The sequence below is a fragment of the Ictalurus furcatus genome, chromosome 11, assembly GCF_023375685.1.
Source record: "Ictalurus furcatus strain D&B chromosome 11, Billie_1.0, whole genome shotgun sequence".
Taxonomy (NCBI): Eukaryota; Metazoa; Chordata; class Actinopteri; order Siluriformes; family Ictaluridae; genus Ictalurus; species Ictalurus furcatus.
In genome coordinates, this window is record NC_071265.1 from 3,115,422 (window position 1) to 3,143,418 (window position 27,997).

The 27,997-nt window shown below is 42.7% G+C and overlaps 1 protein-coding gene across 1 annotated transcript; it reads right to left on the reverse strand.

Moving 5' to 3' along the window:
* LOC128614710 (fatty-acid amide hydrolase 1-like) lies at nt 1-27,438 on the reverse strand. Its single transcript, XM_053636271.1, has 15 exons — nt 27,201-27,438; nt 17,442-17,555; nt 16,973-17,113; nt 16,066-16,199; nt 14,644-14,850; nt 13,262-13,302; nt 13,030-13,154; nt 12,818-12,943; nt 8,078-8,175; nt 7,125-7,224; nt 6,728-6,771; nt 6,066-6,105; nt 3,421-3,529; nt 2,795-2,940; nt 1-391 (listed from the first exon to the last, which is right to left on the reverse strand). Exons 1-15 carry the CDS (start codon nt 27,375-27,377, stop codon nt 254-256), a joined length of 1,740 nt encoding a protein of 579 aa, XP_053492246.1. The 5' UTR covers nt 27,378-27,438; the 3' UTR covers nt 1-253.
* Between the last annotated feature and the right edge of the window lie 559 nt (nt 27,439-27,997).

Here is a 27,997-nt window from a genome sequence, read left to right on the forward strand (position 1 = left end):
TTCCCTTACAACCTTTTGAATTGAAATTATTTATTAAACCTCACTTGAACATCAAAGGATTGGTTTCAAATCATATGACTGGGATACATATATAAATGTAAACTTTGCATTCGTAAATATAAACATTATATCCGTACAATATATTTCCATTATTTGTTAGCCGTTTATAAAAGAAGAGGTTTCTGCTCAAGGATAATGCAATATATATATATATATATATATATATATATATGTGTGTGGAATGGGTGTGCATTTAGTGCTGTGTGTTGGAGCATTTGTTCTCGGCCCAGAGCTTTTCCACTTCTCTCATTAGGCGTAAACACATCTCTTCCTGCCAGGGCAAAGCCACACACTGCACTGCTATCGGCAGACCCACACCGCCTCGTACAGCCTGGAACACACAAACACATGTAGTTATACATTTACAGCAAGCAGTAGACCCCCTTAACTTATACAGAAATGATTTGTAGTCTCTATCCAAAGTTCATCCTCATGCTAGGTCAGGGACTAAGAGTACCATCAGTCTCACAAGTCTATACATACAGGTGCATCATGGGAAAGTTCGTTATTTTCCGTAATTTAATTCAAAAAGTGGAACTTTCATACGTTCTAGATTCATTACACGTAAAGTGAAATATTTCAAGCCTTTTTTTTTTTGGTTGTTTTGTTTTAATCTTAATGATTACGGCTTACAGCTCACAGTATCTCAAAATATTCGAATAAAGAATTTATAATACGGAAATGTCGACCTTGTGAAAAGTATGTGAGTAAGCGAGCTCCATGAAGACACAGTGTGTTAAGCTTGGACTGGAAGAACTCGAGTGTCCTGCAAAGAAACCTGACCTAAAACCCTACTGGGTTTTACACCTTTGGGATGAACTGGACCGCTGACTGCACCCCAGGCGTCCTCATCATATATATCAGTCAGGATTTAGGCCTCATCATAGCACAGAGACAGCGCTGGTTAAAGTAGTAAATGACCCACTACTGACCTCTGATCTGATCAGATGCAGGTTGTGTCTCCTTGCTTGTGTTGCTTGACCTTAGTGCAGCTTTTGATACAACTGACTGAGCATAGCATTCTTTTTGATAGAACCTTATGTTAGTGGACCCTAACCCTTATTTGACCGATCGTTATCAGTTCGTAGATATAAATGGCGAGTTCTCTACGCATACCGAGGTAAAATTTGGTGTTCCGCAAGGTTCTATTTTAGGCCCACTGCATTTTTTTCTCTTCTGTATATATGCTACTTCTGGATCAAATTATTCGTAAACGTGGTATTAGCTTCCACTGTTATGCTGATGATACACAGCGGTATGCTTCGGCAAAGCCAGATGACAGACCCCAGCTTAATAAAGTTAAGGTCTGTGTAAATGAGATTAGACATTGAATTCTGACAAGACAGAAGGACTTCTACTAGGATCACGTGTAGCTAGAAGTAAGCTTTCTGGATCACATAGTAACTCTGGATGGACTTTGTTTCATCATGTGCAGCAGTAAAAGACCTTGGAGTGATTATTGACTCCAGTCTTTCATTTGACGCTCATGTAGATAATATTACCAGGATAGTCTTCTTTCATCTCAGAAATATTGCTAAGATGAGAAATATAATGTCAATACACGATGCAGAAGAAATAGTTCATGCTTTTGTTACATCTAGGTTGGATTATTGTAATGCCTTACTGTCTGGATGTTCCAGTAGGAGCATAAACAAACTCCAGTTAGTCCAGAATGCAGCTGCTAGAGTCCTTACCAGAACCAGAAGATACGACCACATCACCCCGATCTTATCCACACTGCATTGGCTCCTAATCAAATTTCACATGGATTATAAAAATACTACTATTGACCTATAAATGCCTCTAAATGTTTCATGTCTTTTGTTATGCTGCTAATTTCTCAGGTTTTAGTGCGTGTATATATATATATATATATATATATATATATATATATATATATATATATATATATATATATATATATATATATATATGAATGATTGGGTATTTGTGTTTATTTATTTATGAATGGGTCAGCTGTTATTACTTGTGAGTGGTTTTAACCGGACATTTGGTACTTAATTTCGTTCCAGGTCAAGTACATGTGTTGGAATGACAATAAAAATCCTCGAATCCTTGAATAAAGCACCGAATGTTCTCGTGCCACTGTACCTGAGAGAACTGTTGGTCTTTTATGCCCGGCCACGTGTACCTCGATCAAAAGGTGCAGGCTATTTATTAGCACCTTGAATAGTGAAAGCGATAGCAGCGTTCCAATTAGAGTCCGGCGAAAACATATTTCTCTAGTCACGCCTTTGTGAATCGTTTTCTCATAGGTAAAGGAGCAGATCTATAGGGATCACAGGCATAGAGTGTTTTGGTGAACTGAGGACCCCTCCCACCCCACTCTCACATGTCCAGTCAGGTTTGTTGGAGGTGGAGTGGCTACACACGTAACAATTAGCATGGTGGGTTTTTTTTCTTGACACAGACTTGTACTCGTGTTTAAATGCTGTTTGAAACCGTAGAAATGCTGCCACCTTGTGGGCAAGATTCAGCATTTAACTGCCTGTAAATTGAAAGGTGCACTTCAGCATTAAAACTACAGCATGCAAAATGTAACAAAAAAATAAAAGATCATTAAAAGAAAATAAAAATAAAATACAGCACCGTTATATGGGATCTTATGAGAATATGGCTGGACAATTCTCAGTGAACTGAGTTACAGGCCAACGAGTTCCATGGCCCAAGTTGTAACCTCTACCAGGTAAAATAAACCGTGTATCATGTTCACCTCGACAAAGGTCTTGTCCCAGGCGTCTCCAAAGTATCCTCTGTAGTGTTTCAGCTGATCTTCGTCCTCGGCCGTGACCTCAGTGACAGGAACGACTCCAGCAGGGAAGTTGAGCAAGTTGTACAACGCAGTGTAACTCAGAGCAGCTGCACCACCAGCACACACACACATACAAAATCAGGAATAGTGTCGCAGCGGATCAAATCCATTAGACAACACGCAACTATTCGATCATTAAATATCTGGCCTGATGATTATACAACAAAAAACTATTTACTGTTCTCTAAAAGGTCAAATTACAGTTCAGTGTTTAGGTTTGCACATCATGGCCTAATATTCTAATCAGTACAACTTGCTGATGGTCTAACGCCGCCTGACACTCCTAGTCTGATTAGCCCCGCCCAATCTCGCCTGAAATTCTGTCGAGGTGAACGTAGACAGTGGAAGGTTATTACACTGAGACCCAACGTTAACTGAATTCACATTTTCAGCATTTATGTAAGGTATTAAAACATGACCGGGTGTGCTGTTATAGGAAAATAATCAACAACAATATCATCTGTACGATGAAGCAGAGTTACAGGTACTACCCTGAGCACCAAACAAGGAAGAAATCTATACGTTACAGCTTTGTTTTCCGGCGTAGTTGAAGTTGTAGGCCGGGCCCAGCATGGGGCAGAGCAGAACGTCCAGCTCCAGCTTCCTCCACTCAGCTACCGTCTCATGGATATATACCTACAAACATGAACAACATGCCTATAATGTTTCCTGCATCATTAATGAAAACCCTCTGGGTCATGCAGTTATAGGAAAATAATCAATCAATCAATCAATCGATTGGGAAACTGGCGCTTCTCGCTTTCTGCCATTCTGACTTTTCTGAGCCAATTATCGGATCACATGATTTGCTGAGGCAAAGTCACATGACTTTTTGGATGCGCATCGAGGAATTTATTCAGTAAATGGGGTTACAACCCCAATTCCGAAAAAGTTGGGACAGGATGGAAAATGCTAATAAAAACAAAGAGGAGTGATTTGTAAATGTGCTTTGACTTGTTTGTTTTTTTTTAAACATATAAAGACAAGGTATTTGATGTTTTATCTAATCAACTGCATAGTTTTTTTTTGTTTTTTGTTTTTTTAAAGGTAATCGTTTATTTTGAAATTGATGCATGCAACACGTTCCAAAAACATTGGGACAGGGACAATTTAGGGCTAATAGTGATGTGACGAGTTGAAAAGGTGAGGTAATCGTCTAACCATAGTATATAAGGAGCCTCCAAAAAGCGCCTAGTCCTTCAGAGCACGGACGGGTCGAGGCTCGGCGATCGGCCAACTGATGCACCAGCGAATAATCCAACACTTTGAGAACATTCCCCAAAGACATATTGGTAGGATTTGGGGTATTTCACCTTCTACAGCACACAATATAATTAAAAGATTCAAGGAATCCAGTCAAATCATGGTGCGTAAAGGGCGAGGACGAAAACCGCTTCTGAATGCGTGTGATCTCCTTTCCCTCGAGAGTCATAAGTGTGTAATGGAGATCCTGACATGGGCTCGGGAATACTTTGGTAAACCTTTGTCAGTCGACACCATTCGCCGCTGCATCTACAGATGCAAGTTAAGGCTTTACTCTGCAAAGCAGAAGCCGCAGATCAACACTGCCCAGAAGCTCCACCCACTTCTCTGGGCTCGGTCGCATCCGAGATGGACAGTAGCACAGTGGAAATATATTTTGTGGTCCGCCGAGTCGACATTTCAAATAGTTTTTGGACAAAACAGCCGTCGTGTTCTCCGGGCCAAAGAGGAAATCCGAGCTGTTATCAGCGTCAGGTCCATAATCCAGCGTCTGTCATGGTATGTGGGTGTGTCGGTGTCCATGGCATGGGTAATTTGCACATCTGTGAGGGCAGCATTCATGCAGAAAGATATGTACACATTTTGGAGCAACATACACTGCCACCCAGAGCAGGACAAACAACATTCTGCCCGGATTACAAGCGCATGGTTGTGTGAACAGAGAATGCGGGTTCTAGCATGGCCTGCTGCAGTCCTGACCAGTCTTCCATTGAGCACGTGTGGTGCATTATAAAGCGCAAAATAAGGCAACAAAGGCCCTGTACAGCTGCGCAGCTGAAGAAATGCATAATGGATGAATGGGGGAAAATTCTGCTTGCTAAACTTAACCAACTGGTGTCTTTACTCAGCGTCCAAACGCTTAATAAGTGTTATGAAAAGAAAAGGTTTTGTTACACAGCAGTAAACAGTCGACTGTCCCAACTTTTTTGGAGTGTGTTCCAGTCATCAGATTTGAAATGAGTGTATATTTTCAAAAATAAATTTAATTCACAAAGTAAAACATCAAATAACGTGTTAATAATGTAAGGCTGGTGCCAAGATATCTGAACCTGGACAGAACTGCTCTCTGAGGACAAAGGACTCTTATGAGAATTAACACTAAAACTCCCTCCCACAGAATTAGCATCTTCATCTGAGGCAACCCAGCACACTGAGCGGAGACTGGAAGATCAAACCTCACCACATTGCTTCCTTCTCCTCCCCCCCTCCCCACTCTTCTTCCATTCTCTCTCTCTGTGCTGAGATCACCTTAAACTCATCCAAGGTCTATATGCATTACATAACCTATTTAATGTAACTAAGAAGTTGACTATACATGTTTACTATCATTCAAAAGGTCTCGCAAAAGGTCAAATACGGTTTAAATAAGACACACCCTTCCACAGACATCAACGCAATCCCACATTCCTGTTCTAATCCCAAACACCACAATTTGGTGGACCTACAGAGCATCTGTGTATTTAGCTGAGAGCTCTCTAAGATTCAGAGGATCTTCTGTAGTATTATTATGTTTGAATGTGATTGGTAATGTTGAGTAACGCTGAATGGAATTCTTTCTTCTTAGTATTGGATTTGGACATGTCCATATCTGGTTAATAAATTGTTACGTTTGAATATTTATTCTGATCTACCCTGAAATTATTGTCTCTAGTAGATTACGTTAAGTCCTTGTTACCACAAATCTGCGACCAGGTTAGTACAGACTAAAATCCAGGTTTAGGTATAGCACTGGGGCAAGCTGAGTGAGTTTTTAGAGTCCAGGCTAACGACTTGGCTTTAGTTAAGTGTAAGTTCCGTAGTGTTGATCGACCGATCTAAATAGGGTGAGCTTCATATATGTGTGTATTATATATATATATATATATATATATATATATAAGTTTCACAACGATTAGATTCACACCCGTACCTGGACCTCATTGTGCTGCTTCCACAGTTCTTCTACACCACTGCAAAGTAAAAGAAGATGAACCATTTAAGCAAATCATCCATTTTCCCAAAAGGTCTTTAAAGCAGAAAACAGAAGTAACTACCAGACTAAGCGCACATCGTTCCAATCAGATCACTTACAATCCAATTACTCCAAAGGGATAAACAACTAACAAAACAAAACGCTGTAGATAAGAGCGTTCGTCATGTTTACTACTCAGGCATAATTGAAGGATTTAGGAAACACAGCTTTTCAGCGTTTGCCCCACACACACACACACACACACACACACACACACACACACACATCTATACGACTCAGCGATCCTAAGCATGACACCGCACTTTCATTTCTGATCTCGAGACCCATCCTATATTGCTATATTTTTCAATTGAAAAACTAATAAGCTTTAAAATGATGAACTGAAGAACTTAAAGAGGAAAAAAAATTAAAAAAATACACCTTGCAAATACAATAAAGTATCGATCGAATAAACTTCACCATACAAAATCTCTTTAAATGTACACTTTAAATGAAATGAGATACAATTAGTTCTTCATCCAGTCCATTATTTCTTTGCTGGTGTCGCTCCAGTACCGATACCGGGTGTCATTTTATAAGAGATGTACTTTCAGTCTTACCCGACACCACAGACAGCGTGTATAAACGCAGCCATGCGTGGATACTAAGACGAAAGAGACACAAAAAATATATATTAATAATCAAGCTTTCAAGACGACCACAAATTAGTTAACGCTAAAATTTCAAAATGCTGCAGCTCATGTCCTTACTAGGAAACTCTCATGTTATCCAGTTTACAATAAAAACGAAGCAACACTAACTTTTGAAAATGAAAAACTTTTTTTTTTTCCTCTAGAGATTAGCTAGACAGATTAGCTGCTAATAAAGCAACAATAACACATTCAAATGAGAATATAGTCATATAAAATCGACATAAAAATCAATCTCTCAACACCTTCGCTATATATTGCTGCCTATCTGTGCTGTACATGAAATAAACAAGTCGAATAATCTCACGATGGGTCTGAGGAGCAGCGACACCAGCCTCTTCCCAAACAGAGGATACGCACAGTACAAGACCTGATGCTTCATAGTTGGATCGACCGGGCCTTTCTTACTGAAAAAGGACACACACACACACACACACACACACACACACACACACACACACACACACACACACACACACACACACAGGGTCAGGAGGGTTTATTTAGAAATGTTCAAAAATAACATTCAAAAAAAAAATATATATATATATATATATCATCAGTAACGTAATCCAAGTATCGCAATATGAAAATAATGTAATCTGATTACTTTTGGATTACTTCAAGGCCACATGTGTAAATAAAGTCAAGAGTAACATTACATCACAAAAGCTAGGGCGAACATGTTCTGTTATGTTCTGAACATATCAGATGCCACGAGTGTACCTTCTGAAATCATTCACTCATTTGAATGGCCGTGTAATACGAAGCAATGCAATAATATGAAATTAAACACGACCTTATATGGCCATGGGCGTTGTTACGACTCAGGACAGCTGTCGTTTGCTGTTATTCTGAAGCGACTGTTTGACGCCGTACACGACAACGCTTCGCAGTACGCTAACGGTTGAGAGGCAGGAATTTGGCCAATAATTGCTGCAAGGATTTTATAAATCGACCAATCGGTGTGCAGGAAGGCGGGAATTACAGAGAGGGGGTAAAGCAATGCAAATATGCGCACACATGACGCCGTATTAGACCATAAACACATCATAATGAAACCAAAGCCGGGTCCCGGGAAAAGGAGGACGTGTGGTCACCCTAACAGGTTGCTCACGTGAGCCACAATTACCAGGTTTTTTTTTTTGGTATCCTGATTACTGTACTCCGTTCCTCCCCGAGCCTGAGCGCACATTACAGGATCGTGTAACAGTGGCTAGAACACGAATAACAGAATGGCAGAGAGAAGATCTGACTCACAAGTGCTGCAGGAGTGTGGCGCCGCCGTCTGCAAAGTTTCCCCTCACAACAAACTCATGGAAGGCGGTGAATGTCCTGAGAGGGTTAAACGGAATCAGCTACAGCGGAGAGAGCGAGAGGAGGATACACAGGAGTTTACACACACGTAGTGTACACACAAATACACACACACACACACACACACACACACACAAACACACACACACACACAGACTACATAAATACAGATACTTACATATTTACAATGTACATGTTGGTCAAAAAAGACATTCAAATGATAGTTTTCAGTAGTTTCCTAGTTTCCTGTTTCCATAGTCTCTAGTTTCCTGTTTCCATAGTTTCCTCTCTCACTAGTTTCCTGTCTCCATAGTTTCCTGTCTCACTAGTTTCCTGTTTCCATAGTTTCCCGTTTCCATAGTTTCCTATTTCACTAGTTTCCTGTTTCCATAGTTTCTAGTTTCCATAGTTTCCTTTTTCCATAGTTTCCTGTTTCCTGTTTCAATAGTTTCCTGTTTCTAGACTTTCCTGTTTCTATACTTTCCTGTTTCTATACTTTCCTGTTTCTATACTTTCCTGTTTCTATACTTTCCTGTTTCTATACTTTCCTGTTTCTATACTTTCCTGTTTCCATAGTATGCTGTTTCCTGTTCCAGAAACATAAACAAACACACGTGTCCAAATGTCACTACTGTCAACAACGGAAGAGCAGGTGCTCGCGCATTCGCGCTTAGAGCATGCTGCTTCAAGGGGAAATCGTGATAGAACCCCCCCCCCAAGGGCACTCCTCCCGGAGTGCCATGAAACATCCATCTCCATTGGCGGCCCCGGCCCCCTGGGCAGAATGTCCCAAGCAGAGCCAGGAGACCGCACGGCATTCTTGACGAAACAAAAAAGCAGGGCGATGTACACGGCAGAGCAGGGAAGCAGAGCGACGTCCTCGGCGGAGCATGAAAGCAGAGCGACGTCCTCGGCGGAGCATGAAGGCAGAGCGACGACCACAGCCGGGCAGGCAGGCTCAACAGAGCAGGGGAGCAGGGCGACGTCCTCATCAGAGCATGAAAGCGGAGCGACGTCCTCGACGGAGCAGGAAAGCGGAGCGACGTCCTCGGCGGAACATGAAGACAGAGCGACGTCCTCGACGGAGCAGGAAAGCAGAGCGACGTCCTCGGCTGAACAGGGGAACAGAGAGCTGTACTCAGCAGAGCAGGGAAGCAGGGCGACATCCTCGTCAGAGCATGAAAGCGGAGCGACGTCCCCGGCTGACCAGGTAGGCAGAGCAACAGAGTGATGACCACAGCTGGGCAGGAAAGCGGAGCGACGTCCTCATCGGAGCAGGGAAGCAGAGCGACTTCCTCGGGGGAGCAGGGAGGCTGAGCGACGTCCACAGCTGAGCAGGGAGGCTGAGCGACGTCCACAGCTGAGCAGGGAGGCTGAGCGACGTCCACAGCTGAGCAGGGAGGCTGAGCGACGTCCACAGCTGAGCAGGGAGGCTGAGCGACGTCCACAGCTGAGCAGGGAGGCTGAGCGACGTCCACAGCTGAGCAGGGAGGCTGAGCGACGACCACAGCTGAGCAGGGAGGCTGAGCGACGACCACAGCTGAGCAGGGAGGCTGAGCGACGACCTCAGCTGAGCTGGGAGGCTGAGCGACGACCTCAGCTGAGCAGGGAGGCTGAGCGACGACCTCAGCTGAGCAGGGAGGCTGAGCGACGACCTCAGCTGAGCAGGGAGGCTGAGCGACATCCACAGCGGAGCCTGCAAGCTGAACTTGGCTGGTCATGTCAGCAGACTGGGATGTGAGCAAAGCTTGGTTGTCCCCATCAGCTGACTTGGGCGTGAACATAACTTGGTTGGTTAGGTCATCAGACGGGAACATGAGCAGAGCTTGGTTGTTTGTTTCAACAGACACTTGGTTGTGCATGTCAACAGACATGGACGTGAGCAGAGCTTGGTTGTCCGTGTCAACAGACTCGGGCGTGAGCAGAACTTGGCTGTCCTTGTCGGCGGACTCCGGCGTGAGCAGAACTTGGCTGTCAGTGTCGGCAGACTCGGGCGTGAACAGGGCTTGGTCGGCCGTGTCGGCTGACTCGGATGTGAGCAGGGCTTGGTCGGCCGTGTCGGCGGACTCGGACATGAGCAGGGCTTGGTCGGCCGTGTCGGCGGACTCGGACGTGAGCAGGGCTTGGTCGGCCGTGTCGGCAGACTCGGACGTGAGCAGGGCTTGGTCGGCCGTGTCGGCTGACTCGGACGGGAGCAGGGCTTGGTCGGCCGTGTCGGCTGACTCGGACGGGAGCAGGGCTTGGCTGTACTTGTTAGTAGACTCGGGCTTGAGCAGAACGTGGTCGGCCGTGTCAGTAGACTCGGGCTTGAGCAGAACTTGGCTGTGCGTGTCAGCAGACTCGGGCATGAGCAGAACTTGGGCGACCGTGTCGGTAGACTTGGGCGTGGGCTGAACTTGGGCGACCGGGTCGGTAGACTCGGGCTTGAGCAGAACGTGGTCGGCCGTGTCGGTAGGCTTGGGCTTGAGCAGAACGTGGTCGGCCGTGTCGGTAGACTTGGGCTTGAGCAGAACGTGGTCGGCCGTGTCGGTAGACTTGGGCGTGAGCAAGGCTTGGTTGTCCAGGTTAACAGACACTTGGAATAGTAACTGGGCTTTGCAGTGGATCTGTGGAGCTGAGACCCCCTCCTGCACCTCAGGCTGGAGCTCTGGGGCTGGGGCCTCCCTGTTGACTTCCGGCTGGAGGTCGGCAGGTGAGCCCACCTCATGGGTCTCAGGTTCGAGCTCTAAGGTCGCCAGGTTAACCTCCGGCTGGGGCTCGGGTCTCCGTGCTGAGACCTCCGACGGGAGCTCCGAAGTCACCCTGTTGACCCCAGGCTGGATCTCTGCACGGGCTCTCCGGTGGAGTTTCTTATGCTCCCGCCAGCTGCTCTTGAAGCATTCATGAGAGCAGTAGAATGCTTTCTGGAAACACAGTTTTTTGCAGGTAGGGCATTGTAGCTTGGTCTCCCTCCTGCAGCCCTCAGACATGCATGTCGGTGCCACCTCCACCACGTTCGCTGGAACCTGAAGCAGATCGGTGGAGGCTGACCTGTCAATCCCCTCATAATAGAGGTTAAATAGCAGGTCCGGCTGGGGTTGTCCATTGACTCTCCATCCCAGTAAATCCAGGCCGTGAAGCTGCCCTGGCTACGTGAACTCCTCCATAAAAAGTTCTGCAAACTGAGTGACATCCTGGAGGGCAGAGGACCCAGTGCTCACCAGCTGCTCCGCCCAGTCACGGGCCGGACCGCAAGACCTAGACACCAAGAATCCGATCCACTGTCTCTTAGTAGGCTTGGGAAACGCCAGGCTGCAGAAATATTCCTGGCAGCTGAAGAGGAACTCCAGCAGGTAGCTCCCCAATCACGCTGTCTCTGGCGGCAGTTCAACGGCGTACCATTGAGGGAACTGCATGGACAAGATACGCGGCCAGTAATCCGAACGTTTCCCGATAAGGTATTGTCCTGTTACTCCCATTGTAGTGTGATGTCTCTCTCGTCCTCATGCTGCATCCATGGTATGGCGGAATATTCCGTCACGTCTCATGACGTGAGGAAGTTCAGACGGATGCAAGCGCAGTATGAACAGGTTTTATTTAGGAGAGAGACAGGCAGATAAATCCAAAACGTGATCCAAAACGTAATCCACAAACATGCAAGAGGTCAGGCGATCGGCAAACAGGCATACACGGGGCAAGGCAGGATTCAAGGTCGTGGTCACAGAAAACAGGGTCGAGACACAAAACATGAAACAAACAATGACTATGAACTGGGAGCGGAGAAACCAGCGTGAACTAAACAAACAAATCGAAACATGAAACATGACATGAACTAAGACTGGTTATCTATCGTAAGGACTCTTAACTAACCTACAATACTATATCTTATCTATTCTAATATTCCGCGTTGTGTGCTGGGAGGCGGGCCGTATATAAGCGGACATGTCAGTGTCGTAAATGCTCACAGCTGAGGGCGATTCAGACACATGTGAAAATCCCAGCCAATGACAGAACAGGGAGGAGACATGACAGAAACATAAACAAACACACGTGTCCAAATGTCACTACTGTCAACAACGGAAAAGCAGGTGCTCGCGCATTAGTGCTTAGAGCACGCTGCTTCAAGGGGAAATCGTGACACCATGGTTTCCTGTCTCACTAGTTTCTAGTTTCCTGTCTCACTAGTTTCTTGTTTCCTGTTTCCATAGTTTCCTGTTTCTATAGTTTCCTGTTTCCATAGTTTCCTGTTTCCATAGTTTCCTGTCTCACTAGTTTCTAGTTTCCCTTTTCAATAGTTTCCTGTTTCCATAGTTTCCTGTCTCACTAGTTTCTAGTTTCCTGTTTCCATAGTTTCCTGTTTCCACAGTTTCCTGTTTCCACAGTTTCCTGTTTCCATAGTTTCCTGTCTCACTAGTTTCCTGTTTCCACAGTTTCCTGTTTCCACAGTTTCCTGTCTAACTAGTTTCTAGTTTCATGTCTTCATCATTCCCATCTCTGTAGTTTCCCGTCACTAGTTTTCCAGTCTCCCTAGTCTTAGTGTCTAGTCTTGTTTCCGGTTTTCTTCACATTTGCCTTGCATTATTGTATCATCTGTAATCAGTCCTGCTATGGATTCTAAAATCACTTGTTTATAAAGCCCCAAGTGTCTACATCCCCCCAGCTTCGGGCTCCAATATGATACACGTGAGACTCGAGTACTGATACCGTGTGTCCTGCTTTTTCCAGGAGCTCTTTGGTCTCTAGTAGAGCTCTGCTCATGCTTGGAGACGGCTGAAAGTACCCGTCGTTCTCATAGTAACCGATCCTCAGGGGCTCCGAGCTCTCGTACACCTGGTAAAAGAAAAAAATAAATGTGATTAAGTATCAAGAGACACGACATGCAATACTGCTGCACTGAAGCGGACTGCGTTCGGTACCTGCTGGTTGAACGGTATTGGAGGAACCGTAGGGTCCAGAGTGAACATGTCTGGGCAGAGTAAAGCTCTCATACACAGAGCCAGACTCTCAACATCACGGGCCATGGGACCAACGGCCGTCAGGGCTGGAAACAAACATTTATTCCAAAGTTACTGCATTTTCCACATTTGTCAGTTAGTTTAGAAACCTGTCAGAAAATGCTTGTGATTTGCTGATGCAATGCTTCTTTACCAGTCTTCCCGCCTTTTGCACACGAGTTGAGTCCATGCACACTATAAAACAAAACAATTTTTAAAAAACACACACAAATCATAGTGTTATTAAATACTGTTTGCGTTACATTATCCTCACACAACTTTTAATAGCGATTAATGACTTTGTAACAACACTCTTACGATTATATATTGCTGGGAAGCAGGTTCACTCTGCGTCATCGCTTCTTATGTGCTCTGCATCTGATATCATAAACACCACTGTCATGGTCATGTCATCGCAAGCCAGCGACTCCATTTCCCAGAATACCCCACTAACTACAAACGCTGCCGAAGACAACTACGCTTCCCGTACGCTCACACGAACACGTTCACCGTCTCCAGAGTTCTACTTAGAGACACCTGTTCCCAATCACAATCAGTACGTTTACACGGACAGCAGTAATCTCATTATAGACCTTATTCTGAATAAGACGTATAATATTCTGATTAAGGTGTTTACATGAGTTGCTTTTAAAATATTCCTTCCATGTTCCCGTTTTACATGTTATAGACCGTAGATGGATTAACGTCACACGCCATTACGTCCCCACGCCACACCGTCCGACGTTCCCTCCAGAATTTCACGTATCAACGTACAGTCGGTCTTCGTTATGGAACCATATACAGTTTTGGGTGTTTTTATTTTTCATTTTACGAAAGCTTTGAGTGCAGTTAATTATTTGTCATGCTGTATGTGCTAATAGACGACTGCTTGAAGCCGTGGGCTGCGTCCCAAACCGCGTACTTAACGAAATACATCTATTTCACTTCCTACTTTATACTGTAGTAGATAAGTACACGGTTTGGGACGCAGCCGTGCTCTCTTGTTTGCCGTCAAACGGTCGAGCGCTGCCGTGTGTGTACGTGTCCTGTCACACAATGCGAAAACTCTCACACGACGTTAATAGTGTGATTAAGGTGTGTACATGTCTGTAACGCACGTCGATAATGCGACTAAAACAGGAGTACTCCACACATCTTAATTCCATTTGTGTTTACTACGAGTATGACTTTAATCAGATTAAGGTCATCGATAATCTCTGTTTACATGCGAGTTTCTTAATCAGAGTATCGTCTTAATCGGGTTCATATCGGATTATCGTTGTCTGTGTAAACGTACTGAATGTCTTTTGTCTCCGTCGTTAGCAATCCTTCACACTGTGTTTGTTTGTCTGGTTTTGACATCGTTCATGTTCGCAACCTCGTCTCTTCGCCTTACTTAGTTTGGACTTTTTGCCTGATCGATTGACCCTTGCCAAACAAACAAACAAACAAACAAACAAAACAATAAATCTAAAACTAGCCTTTCTAAAAGTGCACGTGTGTGTTAACTGGTTTACGCATGAAATATAAAAACACCTTATCCGGTTGTTTGTGGGTTTTAAGGCGCAGATGCCACAGAAGGCTGCCGGGATGCGGATACTTCCTCCGATGTCGCTTCCCAGACCCAGAATAGATCCTCCTCCAGCGATCAGAGCACCCTCGCCTCCTGAAGAGCCGCCGCACGTCTTCTCGACGTTGCAGGGGTTCACCGTCCTCCCGTATATGGGGTTACTACATTCATAGCTACAATAAATAAAAATAAGCAAGCATAGTTTCACGTTATATTAATAACACAAGAATGCATGTTAAACGCAACGCGTTGAATAACGGACACACGCGTCTATACGAACAGCTCGTTTCCGTAGTCACGACTCAAGTCTTTTCTCGAATCTGATTGGTCAGAATACACATGGCGTTCGAATAAACTATCGTTTCTATAATAAACAGCTCATTCACAGGGACTTGTATGACGGAGACTCCACATAATCTAACGCCATAATCTAAAGTCTAACAAAGTCTCTAAGGAGGAGGGAGTGCAGCTGGAAGCGCAGGACGGAGAGAGAGAGAGAGAGAGAGAGAGATAAGGAGCAGCTTGAAGTGCCAGAGTGAGAGAGAGAGAGAGAGAGAGAGAGAGAGAGAGAGAGAGAGAGATTGATTAGGAGCAGCTGGAAGAGCCGGAGTGAGAAAGAGAGAGAGTGAGAGAGAGAGAGAGAGAATGAGAGAGAGTGAGAGAGAGAGAGGGATAAGGAGCAGCTGGAAGAGCCGGAGTGAGAAAGAGAGAGAGTGAGAGAGAGAGAGAGAGAGAGAGAATGAGAGAGAGGGATAAGGAGCAGCTGGAAGCGCCGGAGTGAGTGAGAGAGAGAGAGAGAGAGATAAGGAGCAGCTGGAAGCGCCGGAGAGAGAGAGAGAGAGAGAGAGAGAGATAAGGAGCAGCTGGAAGTGCCGAAGTGAGAGTGAAAGAGATATGGAGATATGCTTTGTTTTATGCTTGTGTGTTATGTAATATTGGAGTTATATTGATTATTAAACTATATGTTTACGATGGGCCGGTTCCCGCCTCCTCCTCGCCCGTTGTGAAGTTTGTTACAGTGTTGTTGTCTAACAATAAAAAGTAAAAAAAAATTGCTGATGTGGTAAATTTATCAGTTTATGTAACGTTTACGGAAGGATTCTCTGCTGTCCGTACTTTAAACGTTTCCCAGTTTTCAGGACAGACTTCCAGCACATTATACCTAACTATAAACCACCACAAAGTCCAATGTGTAGTTCATTAATAAATTAAAGACGTGTCATCGTTGGTTTTGTAAACTGCTGTGGTATGAGCGGAATAACACACTTCGCACCGTGCCGTTACACGAAAATAATACCAATAACAGTGCTTGTCCAGTCGGTACAGTGTCTCCGCTGTACTTTGTTGCTGACCGAGTGTGTGAGTGTGTTTTGTAGAGCGTTTCTTACTTGAGGAGACCCTGTGGGATGTTGGTTTTGATGAAGGGGATCGCACCCTGCTTCTTCAGTACCGAGACCAGCACACTGTCCTTAACGGCAGGATCATCCAACTTAGTCAACACGCCACAGGTAGAGTCGTAGCCCTACACTCACACACACACACGAATAAAAACACAAATAAAAGAAACTTTTTATGATTTGTGTGCTTGCTTTAGAGCCAGCTTTCTTTCTTTTTTTTATTCTGGTGTAGCAGCATATACATATATACACATATACAGCGCTTATTTCAAATCAGAAAAAAAAAATGAAACACTTTATACAATTTGCGGGGAGGTATAGTGTGCGTATGATAGTCCGTACTGAAGGGTGGACCTTGAGGGTTCTTATTCTGTTGTAGAGACAGTGGGATGGATTAGTGCCTATGGAATGGGCAGCTCGCACATCTGGAAATGCCCCATCAATGCTGAAAGGTTTTTACAGGTTTTAGAGCAACATACTGTACGCTTCCATCCCACCTTTACTTCTGAGAGACTCCGCCTCTCTAAGATATTCTTTTTTATCCCCAATCATCTTACTGACCTGTTGCCAAATAACCAAATTAGTTGCAAAATCTTCCTCCAGCTGTTTCTTCTTACTATTCAACACTCCAGCCATTTGTTGTCCCCCAGTCCTGACTTTTTTTGAGACGCATTGCGGCCATCGAATTCAAAATGACCGGATAGTTTGTTTTTTTTCCTTAAAACGGTACATTTCCTCAGTTTACACATTTGATATGTTTTCTATCTTCTATCGTGAATAACATGCGTGTTTATGAGATTCGCAAATCGTTGCATTCTGTTTTTATTGACGTTTCACACAGCGTCCCAACTTTTTTGGAATCGGGGTTGTAGATAGAATAGAATGTGCCCCGCCGTACCTCATAATCCAGATTGTCCTTGATGCTGATGGGAATGCCGTAGAGGAGGCCGTCTCTGTGCGACTCGATGTCCTCCAGTTGTTTCAGACTCTCCGTGAGGACAGCGGTGCTACAGTTCACTTTCCTGTTCGCCTCCAGAGCCTTTAGGGCACAGGACAAGCTGATTATGCAGTAGATAATTATTTGTACAGTAGTGTAAATAAAAGAACTGTATGAGATGTGTTTGTACACTAAATATAATATTAATTTTGGACTATTTACACAGAACATATGTTTCAAAGGAAACCAAACAAACAGCATAAATTGTTACAGGACCGATGTTTCCTGATTTCCAGATGTTTCTAACTAAAGACATGATAACTAAAGCACAGGACAGTTACAGTAACATCATGATAATATGGTTAGAGGTCTGGGAGCATGTGCGAGTGTGTGATCAGTCTCCGAATGTGTGAAAGCGAGTGCACTGAACTTTTTCCATGTAGGCGTGGAGAACAGCGTCTGGCTGCAGAGATCCATCTCTGATCCGTTTACTCAGCTCAGCTAAAGGGAGAGTCACGATGGAGCTCAAATCAACACCAGCATTCTGCAAACACACAAGACTGATCAAACCTGATGTTACGCAATCATCTGCATATTTTCATTTCAGCACACATAGTTTTCATGTTGCAGTCTGATCTCACACGCAAACAAATAGTTAGAGAGAGACAGACTGATGGCCAGAGATAGACAGACTGATGGATAGATAGACAGACAGACAGGCATGTAGCTAAATAGTCTGATATATACACATACATACACACACACACACACACACTATACATACATACACACCACACAGACACCACACACACTATACATACACACACATCCACACTATACATACATACACATCCACACACACTATACATACATACATACACATCCACAACACATACATACACACCACAGACACACACTATACATACACATCCACACACACACACACTATACATACACATCCACACACATACACACACATACACACACACACTATACATACATACATACACATCCACACACACTATACATACATACATACATACATACACACCCACACACACACACACACAACACATACATACACACCACACACACACACTATACGTACACATCCACACACTATACATACACACCACACATCCACACACACACACTATACATACACACCACACAGACACCACACACACTATACATACACACACATCCACACACACACACACTATACATACACATCCACACACACTATACATACACACACATCCACACTATACATACATACACATCCACCCACACACACACTATACATACATACATACACACCACACACACACTATACATACACATCCACACACACACACACACTATACATACACATCCACACATACACACACTATACATACATACACACCACACAGACACCACACACACTATACATACACACACATCCACACTATACATACGTACATACACATCCACCCACACACACACACTATACATACATACATAAATACACACACCACACACACACTATACATACATACACATCCACACACACACACAACACATACTATACATACACATCCACACACACTATACATACACACACATCCACACTATACATACATACACATCCACCCACACACACACACTATACATACATACATACACATCCACACACACTATACATACATACACATCCACACACACACAACACATACATACACACCACACACACACACACACTATACATACATACACATCCACACACACACACACACACACACACACCTATACATACACATCCACACATACACACACTATACATACATACACACCACACAGACACCACACACACTATACATACACACACATCCACACTATACATACGTACATACACATCCACCCACACACACACACTATACATACATACATAAATACATACACACCACACACACACTATACATACATACACATCCACACACACACACACACACACACACACACACACACAACACATACATACACACCACACACACTATACATACATACACATCCACACACACACACTATACATACATACACATCCACACACACACACTATACATACACATCCACACACACACACTATACATACATACACATCCACACACACACACACTACATACATACACATCCACACACACACACTATACATACACATCCACACACACACACTATACATACATACACATCCACACACACACACACTACATACATACACATCCACACACACACACACACTATACATACACATCCCCACACACACACACACACACACAACACATACATACACACCACACACACTATACATACATACACATCCACACACACACACACACACACTATACATACATACACATCCACACACACACACTATACATACACATCCACACACACACACTATACATACATACATACACATCCACACACACACACACTATACATACATACACATCCACACACACACACACACACACAACACATACATACACACCACACACACTATACATACATACACATCCACACACACACACACACACACTACATACATACACATCCACACACACACACACACACTATACATACATACACATCCACACACACACACACACACACAACACATACATACACACCACACACACTATACATACATACACATCCACACACACACACACACTATACATACATACACATCCACACACACACACTATACATACATACACATCCACACACACACACACACACAACACATACATACACACCACACACACTATACATACATACACATCCACACACACACACACACACACTATACATACACATCCACACACACACACTATACATACATACACATACACTATACATACATACACACCACACACACTATACATACATACACATCCACACACACACACACAACACATACATACACACCACACACACTATACATACATACACATCCACACACACACACACTACATACATACACATCCACACACACACACACTATACATACATACACATCCACACACACACACAATACATACACATCCACACACACACACTATACATACATACACATCCACACACACACACACACTACATACATACACATCCACACACACACACACACACACACACTACATACATACACATCCACACACACACACATACACACACACACACACACTACATACATACACATCCACACACACACACACACACACACACACAACACATACATACACACCACACACACTATACATACATACACATCCACACACACACACACACTATACATACATACACATCCACACACACACACTATACATACATACACATCCACACACACACACACACACTACATACATACACATCCACACACACACACACTATACATACATACACATCCACACACACACACTATACATACATACACATCCACACACACACACACTATACATACACATACACTATACATACATACACACCACACACACTATACATACATACACATCCACACACACACTATCCATACACACACACTATACACACACACTATACATACATACACATCCATACACACACTATACACACACTATACATACACACACATCCACACACTATACATACACATCCACACACACACACTATACATACATACACATCCACACTATACATACATACACATCCACACACACACACACACTACATACATACACATCCACACACACACTATACATACATACATACACATCCACACACACACACACACACACACACTATACATACACATACACTATACATACATACACACCACACACACTATACATACATACACATCCACACACACACTATACATACACATCCACACACACACACACTATACATACATACACATCCACACACACACTATCCATACACACACACTATACATACATACACATCCATACACACTATACATACATACACATCCACACACACACACACAACACATACATACACACCACACACACTATACATACATACACATCCACACACACACACACTACATACATACACATCCACACACACACACACTATACATACATACACATCCACACACACACACAATACATACACATCCACACACACACACTATACATACATACACATCCACACACACACACACACTACATACATACACATCCACACACACACACACACACTACATACATACACATCCACACACACACACACACACACACACACTACATACATACACATCCACACACACACACACTATACATACATACACATCCACACACACACACACACACTACATACATACACATCCACACACACACACACTATACATACATACACATCCACACACACACACACTATACATACATACACATCCACACACACACACACTATACATACACATACACTATACATACATACACACCACACACACTATACATACATACACATCCACACACACACTATCCATACACACACACTATACACACACACTATACATACATACACATCCATACACACACACTATACACACACTATACATACACACACATCCACACACTATACATACACATCCACACACACACACTATACATACATACACATCCACACTATACATACATACACATCCACACACACACACACACTACATACATACACATCCACACACACACTATACATACATACATACACATCCACACACACACACACACACACACACACACTATACATACATACACACCACACACACTATACATACATACACATCCACACACACACTATACATACACATCCACACACACACACACTATACATACACATCCACACACACACTATCCATACACACACACTATACATACATACACATCCATACACACACACTATACACACACTATACATACACACACATCCACACACTATACATACACATCCACACACACACACACTATACATACATACACATCCACACACACTATACATACATACACACACACTATACATACATACACATCCACACACACACACTATACACACACACTATACATACACACACATCCACACACTATACATACACATCCACACACACACACTATACATACATACACATCCACACACACACACTATCCATACACACACACTATACATACATACATACACATCCATACACACACACTATACACACACTATACATACACACACATCCACACACTATACATACACATCCACACACACACACACACTATACATACATACACATCCACACACACACACTATACATACACACACACTATACATACATACACATCCATACACACACACTATACATACACACACTATACATACACATCCACACACACACACTATACATACATACACATCCACACACACACTATCCATACACACACACTATACATACATACACATCCATACACACACACTATACACACACTATACATACACACACATCCACACACTATACATACACATCCACACACACACACTATACATACATACACATCCACACACACACACACTATACATACATACACACACACTATACATACATACACATCCACACACACACTATCCATACACACACACTATACATACATACACATCCATACACACACACTATACACACACTATACATACACACACATCCACACACTATACATACACATCCACACACACACACTATACATACATACACATCCACACACACACACTATACATACATACACACACACTATACATACATACACATCCACACACACACACTATACACACACACTATACATACACACACATCCACACACTATACATACACATCCACACACACACACTATACATACATACACATCCACACACACACTATCCATACACACACACTATACATACATACACATCCATACACACACACTATACACACACTATACATACACACACATCCACACACTATACATACACATCCACACACACACACTATACATACATACACATCCACACACACACACACACTATACATACATACACACACACTATACATACATACACATCCACACACACACACTATACACACACACTATACATACACACACATCCACACACTATACATACACATCCACACACACACACTATACATACACACATCCACACACACACACACTACATACATACACATCCACACACACACACACACACTATACATACATACACATCCACACACACACACACACACTATACATACACACACATCCACACACACACACTATACACACACACTATACATACACACACATCCACACACTATACATACACATCCACACACAATACATACACATCCACACACACACACTATACATACATACACATCCACACACACACACACTACATACATACACATCCACACACACACACACACACTATACATACATACACATCCACACACACACACACACACTATACATACATACACATCCACACACACACACACACACACTATACATACACACACATCCACACACACACACACACACACACACACACTATACATACATACACATCCACACACACACACACACACTATACATACACATCCACACACACACACACACACACTATACATACACATACACTATACATACATACACACTATACATACACATCCACACACACACACTATACATACATACACATCCACACACACACACTATACACACACTATACATACACACACATCCACACACTATACATACACATCCACACACACACACTATACATACATACACATCCACACACACACACACTACATACATACACATCCACACACACACACACACACACACTATACATACATACACATCCACACACACACACACACACACACTCACTATACATACACACACATCCACACACACACACTATACATACATACACATCCACACACACATACTATACACACACTATACATACACACACATCCACACACTATACATACACATCCACACACACACACTATACATACATACACATCCACACACACACACACTACATACATACACATCCACACACACACACACACACTATACATACATACACATCCACACACACACACACACACACACACACTATACATACACACACATCCACACACACACACACACACACTATACATACACATACACTATACATACATACACACCACACACACTATACATACATACACATCCACACACACACTATACATACACATCCACACACTATACATACATACACATCCACACACACACACACACTATACACACACTATACATACACACACATCCACACACTATACATACACATCCACATACACACTACACATAAATACATACACACACACCACACACACACACTATACATACACACACACTATACATACATACACATCCACACACACACACACACACACTACATACATACACATCCACACACACACACACACTATACATACACATACACTATACATACATACACACCACACACACTATACATACATACACATCCACACACACACACTATACACACACTATACATACACACACATCCACACACTATACATACACATCCACATACACACTACACATAAATACATACACACACACCACACACACACACTATACATACACACACACTATACATACATACACATCCACACACACACACACTACATACATACACATCCACACACACACACTATACATACATACACATCCACACACACACACTATACATACATACACATCCACACACACACACACACTATACATACACATACACTATACATACATACACACCACACACACTATACATACATACACATCCACACACACACTATACATACACATCCACACACACACACTATACATACATACACATCCACACACACACACTATACATACACACACATCCACACACACTATACATACACATACACTATACATACATAAATACATACACACCACACACTATACATCCACACACACTATACATACACATCCACACACACACACACACACTATACATACACATACACTATACATACATACACACCACACACACTATACATACATACACATCCACACACACACTATACATACACATCCACACACACACTATACATACACATCCACACACACACACTATACATACACATCCACACACACACACTATACATACACATCCACACACACACACTATACATACATACACATCCACACACACACACTATACATACACACATCCACACACACTATACATACACATACACTATACATACATAAATACATACACACCACACACTATACATCCACACACACTATACATACATACACATCCACAGACACACTATACATACATACACATCCACAGACACACACACACACTATACATACACATCCACACACACACACTATACATACACACACATCCACACACACACACTATACATACACACACATCCACACACACACACACTATACATACACACACATCCACACACACTATACATACACATACACTATACATACATAAATACATACACACCACACACTATACATCCACACACACTATACATACATACACATCCACAGACACACTATACATACATACACATCCACAGACACACTATACAAACATACACATCCACAGACACACTATACAAACATACACACACACACACACTATACAAACATACACACACACACACACTATACAAACATACACACACACACACACACACTATACAAACATACACACACACACACACACTATACAAACATACACACACACACACACTATACAAACATACACACACACACACACACTATACAAACATACACACACACACACACACACTATACAAACATACACACACACACACACACTATACAAACATACACACACACACACACACTATACAAACATACACACACACACACACACTATACAAACATACACACACACACACACACACACACACTATACAAACATACACACACACACACTATACAAACATACACACACACACACTATACAAACATACACACACACACACTATACAAACATACACACACACACACACACACTATACAAACATACACACACACACACACACACACACACACTATACAAACATACACACACACACACACACACACTATACAAACATACACACACACACACACACACACACACTATACAAACATACACACACACACACACACTATACAAACATACACACACACACACACACACACACACTATACAAACATACACACACACACACTATACAAACATACACACACACACTATACAAACATACACACACACACACTATACAAACATACACACACACACACTATACAAACATACACACACACACACACACACTATACAAACATACACACACACACACACACACACACACACTATACAAACATACACACACACACACACACACACTATACAAACATACACACACACACACACACACACTATACAAACATACACACACACACACTATACAAACATACACACACACACACACACACACACACTATACAAACATACACACACACACACACACTATACAAACATACACACACACACACACACTATACAAACATACACACACACACACACACACTATACAAACATACACACACACTATGCAAACACACTTCGGGTTCATCTGTTTATCATCACGTCACACAGCCCCTTAATTTGTGCATATCTGCAAATATCGAACTTCCAGCCAACTTTATGCCAGTAGTTAAAACTTATGTTTAGAATAACTTTTACTGATCTTCTTCCTTGATCTGGATGTTTGATTTGTATTGTATGTTTGTGGTTTTGAATTGTTTTGCATTTTATTCATGTTTTTATGATGGAAGGTGGCCTTGAGGGATTCTTGAAAAAAATAAAAAAGTATTATTATTATTATTACTACATGTGCTGATGAACAGTTGAACCCGGTGTGTGTGTGTGTGTGTGTGTGTGCGCGCGCGCGCGCGCGTGTGTGTGTGTGTGTGTGTGTGTGTGTTGTGTGTGTGTGTGTTGTGTGTGTTGTGTGTGTGTGCGTGTATACCTGAGTCTTAAAGCAGCTGACAGCTTTCTCTGCCTGTCCCAGCTCCTTCTCTCTCTTCTCTCTGGCTCTCTGCAGTTTCCTCTTCACCGTCTGATGTTCTCTCCATTTCAGCAGGAAAACACTCACACTGGTAACACAGAACAAGGACACTGCTACACACTTCCACTCAGCATCCATGTCTCAACTCACTTGCCCCAAGCTGTTTCTCTTACCCTCTATATTAACCACAACTACACACACTGAGATCCAACCCGCCCCGCTAACGCGCAGCTTCCGGGGAAGTTTCAGCTTCCGGGTTGCCATGTCCCCATAAAAACCTGCGCAATAAAACATTGTTAATGTATGTTACGATCAGTTTAAAATCACATCTCACACTCTGTATTAAACGCCACAATCATGGCCACGATCACATATAGTGTCGTGTTTATACATTACTAATGTACGTAGAAAATCAGAGAGATCTGAAAGACACAGAGACATGTAGACTGAACAGAACAATACATGCTGACAGACGGAGAAGTAGCTAGAGAGACAGACAGACAGGCAGACATGTAGCTTGAGAGACAGACAGACACAGCTTGAGAGACAGACAGGCAAACATGTAGCTTGAGAGACAGACAGGCAGATATGTAGCTTGAGAGACAGACAGATATGTAGCATTACAGACAGACAGTAGCTTGAGAGACAGACACGTTGCTTGAGAGACAGACAGACATGTAGCTTGAGAGACAGACAGACAGACATGTTGCTTGAGAGACAGGCAGACATGTAGCTTGAGAGACAGACAGACAGAAATG

What these genes read in the sequence shown, in the direction of transcription:
- LOC128614710 (XM_053636271.1), bottom strand. Translation starts at nt 27,377, where the DNA reads ATGGATGCTGAGTGGAAGTGTGTAGCAGTGTCCTTGTTCTGTGTTACC. An exon ending in TCAGCTGCTTTAAGACTCAG is followed by an intron (nt 17,556 to 27,200) that starts GTATACACGCAC and finishes GTGTGTTTGCAG; the next exon opens with AATGCTGGTGTTGATTTGAG. An exon ending in TGCAAAAGGCGGGAAGACTG is followed by an intron (nt 13,155 to 13,261) that starts GTAAAGAAGCAT and finishes GTTTGTTTCCAG; the next exon opens with CCCTGACGGCCGTTGGTCCC.